We start from the raw sequence: 11,557 nt of genomic DNA, 5'->3' as shown, positions 1-11,557 counted from the left end.
AATGTCACCCAATCTTGTTGAAAATATGGAAATTAAAAATACTGAAAAAACTATAAGGACTAATAGCAAAATCCAATAAAACTATAAGGATAATGATTATATTTTTTTATTTTATTTTTATATATAATGCCTATTTTAATTTCTTACATTTTCTTTATCTATTATCATTAATGTTAGAATTAATTTATTATATTTAATGTCAACTAAATGTCATGTTTTTATTGAATGGATTATGGATGGTATGGTACATTGTATCTTCATAGAATTTTTTTTGATGCACTTTAAGGAATTTGGGACAAAAAGACGAAGAATTTGGAGGCCAATTAGTCTGTAAGTTTCCACTAGTGATTCTCTAATTTGCAGGAAAGAATAAAATGAGATAACATGTGAAGAGAAGATGAGACTAAGTCAAAGAGAGACACAAAACGCTGAATTCATTCATTTCATGGACAAGGAGAACAACTAATAAAAGAATATTTCAGAGTACGTTGATAATAAAAGAATCAAAGAATGAACACAAACTGACTCCAACTATATCATTCTGACATCTGGAGAGCAATCATGATGATCATCTATGTATAAAAAAGAATAAATAAAAAAAATCCGAGTACTCTGTAGCAACTACATTTTGAACCAGAACAAATCAAATCTTATCTGCAACAAAGAATGAAAGAATAGACCATTTCTCCCTACCTACAAAAAATACAACAAATAATGCTACCTTTCTTTGTTCCTTTGTTTTACTCTCTTTCTTTCTTTCTGTATAATGTGAAGTAGTCAATCAACAAGTTCATGGCTGCGAATAAGAAGATGGACTTCCTGTTGCTGCAGCATCTAGTGGGGCCCATGCCGACACTGTGTACAGAGGCTGCTCAAGCCAACTAAGAGTTATAGCTTCTTCTTCCTCCTCCTCCACCTCCATCTTCACGTTGTAATTCTCACAGGCATACATCTTCAGCAACATCTGACTCTGTGTCACTTCTCTCTCACTGATTCCCAAACTTCGAAATCCTCCTTGCTCCATCATCTTCCTCCATTTCTGAAAGCTCTCGTGCCTCTCAACTCTCTCCCTTCCTTCACAAGCAATGATGTTCCTTATCTCCCAAGCATACATCTCTTCAATCTTGTTCCTCACTGGACTGTCTTGTGGAAGACAATGGTCAATTGAATCAAACAGAGCAGAGTAATACTTGAGTGAATTGCACACTCTCGTTTCAAGTCTAATCCCATTGTGCTCTGCTTCTTGCTCTGCCATGAGAACTATAACAGGATTCGTGCTTCGGATTAGACCTAGAAAATCCCTCAGTGCTCCTCCAGTACCATCGTAGAGTGTTTTGTGGAGTTGAGAAATGCAATTCACTGCCACACTTTCGTGTTCCTTCACATGAAGCATCCATAGCCTCACATCTTCTAGTCTGTCCACCACAGGGTGAAACTCGAAGGGAAGGTTCAGGGATTGAGCAAAACCAGCAAGTCTGTCTCCTGTTTCGTTCAGTTCTTGCTTGGATTCTCCTATGCCAGTGATTCTTACGTGGGTTGGAGGATTGGTCCTGGAAGCTAGACTCTGGAACAAGCTTGGCCATTGAAGGCCTTGCTTGATGTCAAAGTCTATGATGTGAACCCTGTCTTTTCCTTCAAAAGCCCTCAAAAGAATCTCATTAGACGTGAAATGAAGAAACTTTGGATTGGGCTGACCTGGTTTAGAAGCCTTAATGCAGTTCCAGATTCATCTTCGACCCTGTCTAGCTCTCGAGGTGTAGTGACGTGAAAATATGAGGCCAAATTCTGGTGACACGGATCGCTAGAGCTTCAGTGAAATAAGCACACACACGACCTATTGATGTTCTTGCTCTTGGAGATGCAAGATCACCCAACTTCGCTATGAAGCAATGCACTGCAGCAACATTCCTCGAACCGATAGCATCAACACAAGCTGTAAGTAGGCTCACAAGCTCAAACCCTCGATGTTCCTCTTGATTTTCTTCGTCTCCTGTTTCTAATTCCGTCACATCGTGGTGATAAGGATTGCCCGATCTTCCATTACCCACTACTTCTTGTTCCGAGTCATTCTCGTTAAGCCTCAGGCTCAAGCTCCGACTTTCTGATGAAGTGTTCGATACTGAAGCTTCCTTTGATGGCAGATTGCTCCCTTCAACGCTTTCTCGCCTAAATCTGTGATCTTCGTAACAATGGAATCCACCCATGGTGCAGAGACAACTTCAGAAGGAACAAAACACACCCTGTCTTCTTCTTTCTTCTCCGGAACAAGTCAGAGAGAAAGGAATCGAAGGATTGTTGAACCAGAAGTTGCCGGCAGATGCCATTTGGATTTCTCGAGCATCATCGGGATTTTCACTGTCATTGAGAATACCCTTTGTCCTCTTGGCTCTGTTGGCGAAGGATTCATCCTCCTCAGCAAGCCTCTTCAAGGTCTTACCTTTCTCCCCCCAGAACTCGTTGTTCTTCTGAGCATTATTGGATGCTTGAGTGGTGGTTGCCAATGGCGGAAGTCGAATGTTCTGCTTGAGAGAGCATGTCGGCGGAGGCTTCGGCTTGGACTCGACGACGACAGGCTTCTTCTCGACGGAGAGGCCGACGGGCCTCAAGGACTGCGATCTCGAGCTGTTGCTGTCTTTGCGTGGGAAGTTACATGGCAAGTCCAGTCTCTGCGTGCTCATGGAAGGCAACTGGAAATGGCTGGCTTGAAACTGTGCAGATGCTTCACTCCTCAATCTATGCCTCGGCGACAACAATGTAGAACTAGAACACCCAGCCAACATCCTATAGCCTTCCAATGTTCTTTTGTAAAATCCTGCGTTGTAATTCACCCACCCGATGCAGTTTCTGGTGTTTCCCTATCTCCCTTCTCTCTAGTGTGCGTATCTTAATGAAGTATAAATATGTATGCCCTACCAAATCAGCTAGAACTTTGACTATGTATGTGTTTTAGAGAGAGAGGGACTAAGTGAGTGTGTGAATCGTTTTGATAAAACTTGTGTGTATAAATGGAAACAAAGAAAAGGAATCCGATGAATAGCAGAAACCAGAAAACAATCAAGTTACAGCTCTGTGTTTTTTTTTTTTTTTTTCCTTTTACAAATTCGAGTGTTCCTGTATGGATCTGTAAAAATGCAATAAATAAATAAAGAATCTGAACTGATGAACGAGGAACTAACTTATATGCAAAAATAAAAGAATGCCCACCCGAAAACGAATCAAAGAATCGGAGACTACCTAGCAGAGAAAAAAGATCATCGGATTCCAGAGACACTCAAGCACTGGACATTAGAAAGGGCCCTGTTTTATGTTTATGAACAGAGAAATAACACATACTCCTTCAAGTCTGTGGCAGAAATCCTGAGAAATATGCAAACCCATATTAGCAGTGGAATCGATCAAGAGTCCCGTCATGGCTGAAATTGAATCCGCTGGAGCAAAAACCAGAAATCCCACCTCTGAGTAATACTCGCTTCAGACATGCACAAAGAAGAAGAGAAGAAGTAAATCCAACCAACAAGAAGATGAAGAAGAAGAAGAAGAAGAATCAAACACAACACCCCCTTCACTACTCGTCGTCACTTACCCAAAAGAAACTTAAACCGTAAAACTCTCGTGCTTTTATGTACTATAAGTCACTCCATCTTTCTTTCTTCACCACTCCACAACTTCCATGGCTGTCTCCATCATCATCACTCTCCTTTGCTGGGCGGGCCTACGAGTGTTTTAATTTTCCAGCATTGGAGAAAAAAAGGGTTAAGATGAGGGAAGCAGGAAGAGGGAATTCGAGCCTCAGCCGTTGGATGGAGATCTAACGGTGAAGAGCGAGCAAGGAATATAATATGACCGTTGGGGGATGTCGGTGAAATATGACCGTTGAGGATCGGGGTTGGCGTCCGGAGGAGTTGGATTAGAGACTGTTACTATTTTTTTCTGAAGAGGTGGACATCACGCGCATCGCACGTGCCTGTCCCCTCAGATCCGTTCATCACTTGACCGTTGCCTCGCATTTCAGGGGACACATAGCGAAATTGCAAGGAATGCCATCTGCCACGTCGGGTTTCCATCCTTTGAGAACTTTTAGGAACTTTAATGATATCATTAGCATCAGCATGAAAAAGTTTAGATAGAGTTGGATTACCACACCAATCAATAAAAATATAACATTTATAAATCATTAAATATAATTTAATTATAATATTAATAATAATAGAAAAAAAATGTAAAAAATTAAAATAGATATTTTATTATAAAAATAAAATTATTAAAAATTAATAACATATAAAGTTTTATTTAATTGAATTTGTATAATTTTATTGGATGTGGATTTGATACATCTAAAATTTTTCCATTAACATTTTAATTATCCGAAATAAAATTTGAAAAATATTATTATATTCTTAACAAAAAATTTATTATATTGAGTAAACCTTATTACTTTGTTTATGCTCATACAAAATTATACTACCTAAATAAAAAAATTAAATGTATGAATTTAAAATAATATTTTAAACATAAAATTCAAACATAAATTCACTCATCCAAATTTTACCTTAAATATTTTTATACTAGATATATTTTTTAGATTTATACTCACATAAATATTTGTATAATACAATTGTGGTTATTCCAATATTTGAAATTAAATATTTTTCAAATAAACATGTTGAAAATAATTTTTAATATAATATAAATAAAGTATGTATTATGATGATGATGATATCGCTCCTCCCCAATAAACATTAATAATAAAGTAGTAGTACAATGAGTGCAAAATCATATTAAAAAACGAGTTAAATGCTTCGTGTATTTATGCTTAAGTGAAAGGATACATCTTAGCTAAAACTACCAACATAAAGATGATTGACATCCTCATTATTTTTTTCCCCTTTTAAGCTGATATTAACGAGGATGGTGGTTTCAGTAAAAGAAAAAAGAAAAAGAAATTAGACAAGTTGGATCCAGAAACTCATCGTGTACAAGGCATGTCTTTAAGTTCAATAAAGATATTTACAAATTACCAACAAATAAGATAATTGATAATAGGATTTGATTTTTTTAATAAATTATGAATTAAATTTTTATTAATTAGATCTAACCTTCACTAGTTTAACGACTCCTTTAATAAGGCTAAGGTTTTCTCATCTGCATGCATTGGCATAAAGTAGCTATCATATCACCCGCCGAATGTATCAAAACACAATCTGACATCAATCATCTCAAGTAATGGACAAACCCGACACATGCATTGAATCAACGTACTTTTTTATATTCTTCTTCTTTCTTATACGAAGGATTTTATATAGCTCCTGTATAAAAAAATTAATTATTATAAATTTTATTTAATTGAATTAAAGTCATTTGTAATACAAAAGTGTTAATTCAATTGTTAATAAATTTTATAATAATTAATTTTTTTATATAAAACTTTAACATAATTTTTTTATTTTTTATAATTAATTAAGAATTTTAACATTAAAATCATCCTCAATTAATATCAATCAATTAAACATGAAGGCATTGTAAAGTAATTAATACAAGGGGCTTGTTGATATACATACTGTACAAGGAATGATGGTATGACCGTGGGTAATTCGAGTAGGGCAAGTTTATTCGAATTAAGTTAAAATATTCAAATACATAAAAAAGGTTTATGATCGTAAACCAAGAGAAGTATTTTGAAAAGCCTTAAAAAAAGGAAGTACGGATTGCTTATATTAAAATCATACATGATATGTATGAGGGGGTAAAACCTAGTATAAGAACGCCTAGTAGTCAAACAAGGATTTTTCTATAAAGATTGAACTATATCAGGGATCATCTTTAAGTCTTTATCTGTTTAACTTGACCCTAAATGTTTTGATGAAACATATTCAAGGGGAATTCTCAAATGTATGTTCTTCTTCGCGATGATATAGTTCTTATAGCAGAGACAAGAGAAGAGGTTAATTGCAAACTTGAGTTATGGAGGAAGACATTGGAGTCGAAAGGTTTCTGTCTGAGTAGGAGTAAGACAAAATATTTATATTGTAATTTTGGTAAGAGACTAGTCGACAGTAATTTGGAAGTGAAATTGAGAGATCAAATTATACCTCAAGTGAAAAAGTTTAAACATTTGGGAGCCATTATTCAAATGATGGCGAAATCAGTGGGGATATTTCACATGGATTCAAGCTGGGTGGTTTAATTGGAGAAAAGCTAAAGGAGTGATTTGCGACCGTAAGGTGCCTAATAAACTTAAAGGAAAGTTTTTTATCGTACTGCTATCAAATCGACCATGTTATATAGTAGTGAATGTTGGGCTCTAACAGGACATCAAGAGTATAAAGTTGGAGTAGCAAAGATGAGAATGTTATGATGGATGTGCGAACATATAATAAAGATAAATTCAAAATGAGCACGTATGCAAAAAAGTGAGGGTAGCACCTATTGAGGAAAAATGGTTGAAATCGGTTAAGATGGTTTAGGCATGTACAAAGAAGAACACGGGAGGCACCAGTGAGAAAGAGTGAACATATAACTTTGAGCTCGATTAAGAGGGGTAGAGGAAGGCCTAAGACAATACTTTTGAAAGTTGTTAAACACGATCTCTTAATTAATAATATTCTTAAAAGCTTGATAAATGATAGAACACATTAGTATCTTGCAATCCATGTAGCTAACCCCACCTAGTGGGATAAAGGCTTGTTGTTTTTCTTGTATTCAAATACATAAAAAAAAGTTTATATAGTCAAACTCTTGTCTTAACAACACCTCAATTTTTTATGTTTGTCTAAATACCTAAAATTTTAAATATTATTTTATTTTACTATTTTTATTTTGAACCAATTTTAATCCTATATAACACTTTTTCTATTCTTATTAAAATGAGACCAAATAATGAAAGAATAAAATCAACCATATGAAGTAACCTCTTATGTTTATTTTTCTCAATATTTCAAAAAAATTTCAAAACAAACATTAATCAGTAACAATAAAAGAATTTGAGTATTCAAGATAAGTCTATTTGGTTCAGGTTTGACCAATAATTTTTATACTTATTCAGGCAGCTCAAATAATGTTGAAGTAAATAAAATTTCTAAACTCACAAGCTTAACCTTAAGATTTTCATATTTATTCAGGCTAGTTAGTCGAGCTTGATCTAAATTATTATCTTTAATATGCAATGGAATTTTTTTTTGGCCTGAACATGGGGCTGATTTTAGTCAATGTATAAAAAAAATGAAAATTTTGTACATCACCCATCATTTCCTTTCATTTAGTTGCTGGTTACTTCAAAATAAGGAAAGTTTTCACTAAGGACCCTTTAACCATAGATAATGAAAAGAGGACCCCCAAGATTTTGATATCTCACTGCAAGCCTTGAGGCTTGATTTAAATATTAAATTTCAAAGCTAAATGACAATATTGCCCTCGTTGTAAGAAAAAAGATAAACTGAAGTTTAATGAAGGAAAGTACTGTAAGAAACAAATGGAAGCATGTAACATCTTGATTTTTAATCTAGTGGTTAGTTGTTAATTAAAGATAAGGTGATAATTAGAAAAGGATTAGAGATTAAAATGATTAGTTGATGACTTGACTCATTGGGATGTTAACTAAATAGATAGGAGTGAGAAGATTGCGTTTCGGGTCGAAGCAAGTGTGTGTGGTGAGAATTTTTCTCACTGTGCCCACGTGTCGCGGCATATGTTGCCTGTGCCATGACACATAGACTGAAATGACCCCTTAAGTCATGAAATTGGGGCGAATTTCATAGAGAGAAATTAGAAACACATATTGTAACATCCCGAGTTTTAATTCCCTAATTAATTAAACCTAATTTAGGTAATTAAGTAAGTTAAAGTGGTGTGTGGTTAGAAAGGTTTAGTAATCATATTTGATGGTATTTCGGCCTTAGTTGTGGGTTCAGTATCGAGGTGAGCCGCTCAGGCATCGAAGGGAGAAGAAAAGGAAGAGTTGAAGTTGCTGTGTCACATGCCGCAGCGCGTAGATCATTCGCCATGATGCATAGCCATTTTTGAGCAGGAAGGACCTCTCTATGCCATGCGCCGCGGCACATTGTGTGTCCGCCACGGCACATGGCCATTTTCTGTAGTTTATCAGTCGCGAATAAGACAAAAATATAGAGAAAAGGAAAGACAGAAAGAAGGGATATGCAATGCTTTGCTAGGATTTACTTGGGGATGACTTTGGAGAGTATTTTTGAAGGCTATAAACACTCAAGGTAATTATCATACTTATTAATCTCCCATTTCTTCCATATTTGAGAGTTTATGGTTAGGGTTTGATAGTGAAAGTGGGATTCAGTCCATATAGGTTATAGGTCCAACTTGTTGACTCAAATGGAGTTAATGGGGGTAGATTAGTGTAACACTTGCCCTGAGTGTTATCCAAAAATCACACAATTCAAATAAAATAAGTGTAGTTAAGGAATTAATCCTAAAACCAACTTGGAAACAAACCATTTAAATCACTAAGCAAATACACAATTGCAAATTAAACATTTAAAGCCTTTAAAAATTTTATAGGTTCTACCTATAGTGCAAGGAAGCAAGTTAGACAAAAGAAGGGTAAAAATATGCTATCATGACAGCATTAAATTGCTGTCATGATAGCCCTCTGAGTCAACTTCAGGGTGGCACCGTTCTATCTTCGATCTCTGATCGAAAAAATTTTAAAGCTCACACGTCACATTCAAGGGTACTATAAGTGTACCAAATTTGAAAAAGATCCAACGTCGGATTAAAATTAAACATGTTAAATTTGGTCAATTTTGCTGTCATGACAGCAAAAAGCTGTCATGACAGCACTTCCGGACCAACTTTCGGAGTGCACCATTTCATCATCCGACCTCCGATCGGAGTGATTCCAAAGCCCACATGTTACTTTTTAAGAATACTATTAGCATAAAATTTTGAAAAGATCCAACAGGACGGATTGAATTTTGTGCAGGTTACAATATAACTATTGCAATGTCATGACAGCAAATGCTGTCATGACAGCACCTCCAGACCAAATTCTGAGTGCGCCGTTTCTCCATCCGATATCCGATCGACATGATTCCAAATCCCACACGAAGCTTATAAAAGGTTTTACTTGTGACCCAAATTTTAGAGAAATCCAACGGTCGGATTAAGATTTGGACACCCGGATGCAAAAGTGCAGCTTTTGGTAAAAACCATTTTAAAATTGTCCAAATCTCATCCTAATGGTCACAAACCTGTGGGAACACTTTGGACACGTCAAATAAGACTAAAAATACCTGATAGAACATTCAAATGATGGAAAACCCCCATACATCAAAATTTGACCACCCGGATGCCATTTCCCAAAATGGACCATAAACCCCCAAAATACACAAATCATCACAAGAGTGGTCACAAATCAATCTAAATACCATGTATTTATATAAATACATATGCTAAACATTTTTCACTTGGCTCAGAGCTCCTTGTGGGGCCCACGCACCCACTCTCTCTATCCAAGGTGTATGTTTGCCCATAGCACATCATTTGCAATGCAACCACTTTGCATTTGCTTATAAAATCACATATATATCAAAATAAATATATGCTTGTAATAGAAACTTGGTCTACTAAGTAAATCCATCAAAACCACACATCATAACCAGTTTCCTAGCCACAAGTCTACAAACAGACAAAAATTCATACACAAGCACACAATCCACACATATTCACACACACATACATAATCATATCCTACTAGCACCCTAATCTTAAATACATTACAATATATTTGCTCAAAAGAAAGGGGTTGCAGTTCTTTACAAATCACAAGCAAACCCCTAGCTTTGCTCCTTTTCCCGTCCACCACTGGATCTTTCGCCTGAACCTAGAATATTGAAAAGAAAGGGGTGAGACAACCACAGTCTCAGTAACAGCAAAATCTACATTGATTATTACAAAGTAAGCCATAATCAAATAAACGAATAATAAATTCAACATAGTATATAATTTAGCCATTTAAAATGCATGAATGCATGACCTAGGCCGGTATGGCCTTCATGACCAACAGAATGCCCCTGGCACTCTTTAACTCGCAGGTAAACCTTATACCTACTTGTACCTCCACAGACACAAACATAATCTAAGGCATGATCTAATCCACCGAACCTCCTATGCCCCTTCGACGTGAATCCTAAGCAGTTGAAGCTAACTCCCTCCCAGAGCAGCCCAACTTACTTTCCATGTGAGGGCTACCTTGGCCTAGGCACTCAACCTCACACTTCATATGTTGGATTCCCTCCCCCACTGAGAGGTGTCGAACACTCAATACACTAACCACTTTAGTGCACTGAGCCCACAATACGTAAGACAACACTGAGTACTGACAGTGTGCCATAGAATATCAAAAATCCACACCTTCTCATTGGTTGAACTCCCACCAGATCATGCCTTTTACTCTTGTCTACCTTTCCTGAGTATTGACCATTCAACACTCTAAAGTAGTATAATATTTATAAATCTCATTTCATAAAAACATTGTTATTAAACAATTAGAAAAACATATTGTACTATAATCAAAGTAGTACCCCATAACCCTTATAAAAGCACATTTAATCTTTTAAAACATGTAATGCATGATAACTAGTAATATTTATTCAAAAATAGCTAAAACAAAGTAATAGAAAATGTAAATTTCCCCTGTTACCTCAACCCTTTGGTACCAAAAGGGTTCCCCTTGTACAAAATAGGGCTCGGCTTGTTCCTTACTTCTCAATAAGTTCCACCAACAATTTTTTACAAACATATAAGTGATCCACATCACTTATCATGACAAATAGCATTATAAAAGACTATAACTCACCACACAACTTAGGTCAATGAGTCATAATCCACCCTAATGGTCCATATATTAAACCAACCATTCACATAGTATCACTTAACCACCAAAACCATTTATTAGCCATCACGGCTAATTTTCAATTTATATAATTTTTTAATCAATTAAAAACCTTTACTTAGTGCCACCAACTTTCACCATTAGCCCTTTATAATGAAAAACCAAACCTTAATTTAAATCTTATTGGGCTCAAATAGCAAAATTATAACTAACAAAATCAATAGGCTTAAACCATTGAGGAGCAAAAACCCAATTTCTCAAGGTTTATTTTGTGCCCAAAACACCTCTTTTCATCCAATTATTCACTCAAAACATTAGATCACTATATAGAAACTTAAAACATGCTCCCTAGGATCCAAAGAAACAAAAGCTTACAAGAATAAAGCCTTTGGATCAAAATTCAAAAATTTCCTCTTCAAAAATTGAAAAAAATCAAGAGAAAGAGAAGAGGATTGAAGTAGGGAGTTTACCTATCGTGTAGCCGAGCTCGCAACGGTCGCAAAGACTCCTAGATCAAGCCTAACTCCCTCCCTTTCTCTTCTCTTTTCTTCCTCTCTCTCTCTCTCTCCCGTTTGTGCGTTTCTTTCCTTGGCTCATTTCTTGCGTTTTTGGTTGTTTGCTCTTTTAAAAAACTGATGCTAAAACATTTTGGGCAAATTACAAGAAAGGACCCAATATTTTTTATTATTGCACAAA

The 11,557-nt window shown here is 35.8% G+C and overlaps 1 protein-coding gene across 1 annotated transcript; it reads right to left on the bottom strand.

Moving 5' to 3' along the window:
- Window positions 1–417: 417 nt before the first annotated feature.
- Window positions 418–3,687, bottom strand: LOC129310276 (scarecrow-like protein 28). The gene is given in 5 exon segments (XM_054952089.1): window positions 418–1,686; window positions 1,689–1,772; window positions 1,775–2,147; window positions 2,150–2,254; window positions 2,256–3,687. Coding segments are annotated over 5 exon segments (1,983 nt in total). The 5' UTR covers window positions 2,781–3,687; the 3' UTR covers window positions 418–790.
- Between the last annotated feature and the right edge of the window lie 7,870 nt (window positions 3,688–11,557).

The sequence above is a fragment of the Prosopis cineraria genome, unplaced genomic scaffold (genome assembly GCF_029017545.1).
Source record: "Prosopis cineraria cultivar Desert tree isolate PC_DT_omini unplaced genomic scaffold, ASM2901754v1 PC5, whole genome shotgun sequence".
Taxonomy (NCBI): Eukaryota; Viridiplantae; Streptophyta; class Magnoliopsida; order Fabales; family Fabaceae; genus Prosopis; species Prosopis cineraria.
This window is presented reverse-complemented; position numbering and strand designations above follow the sequence as displayed.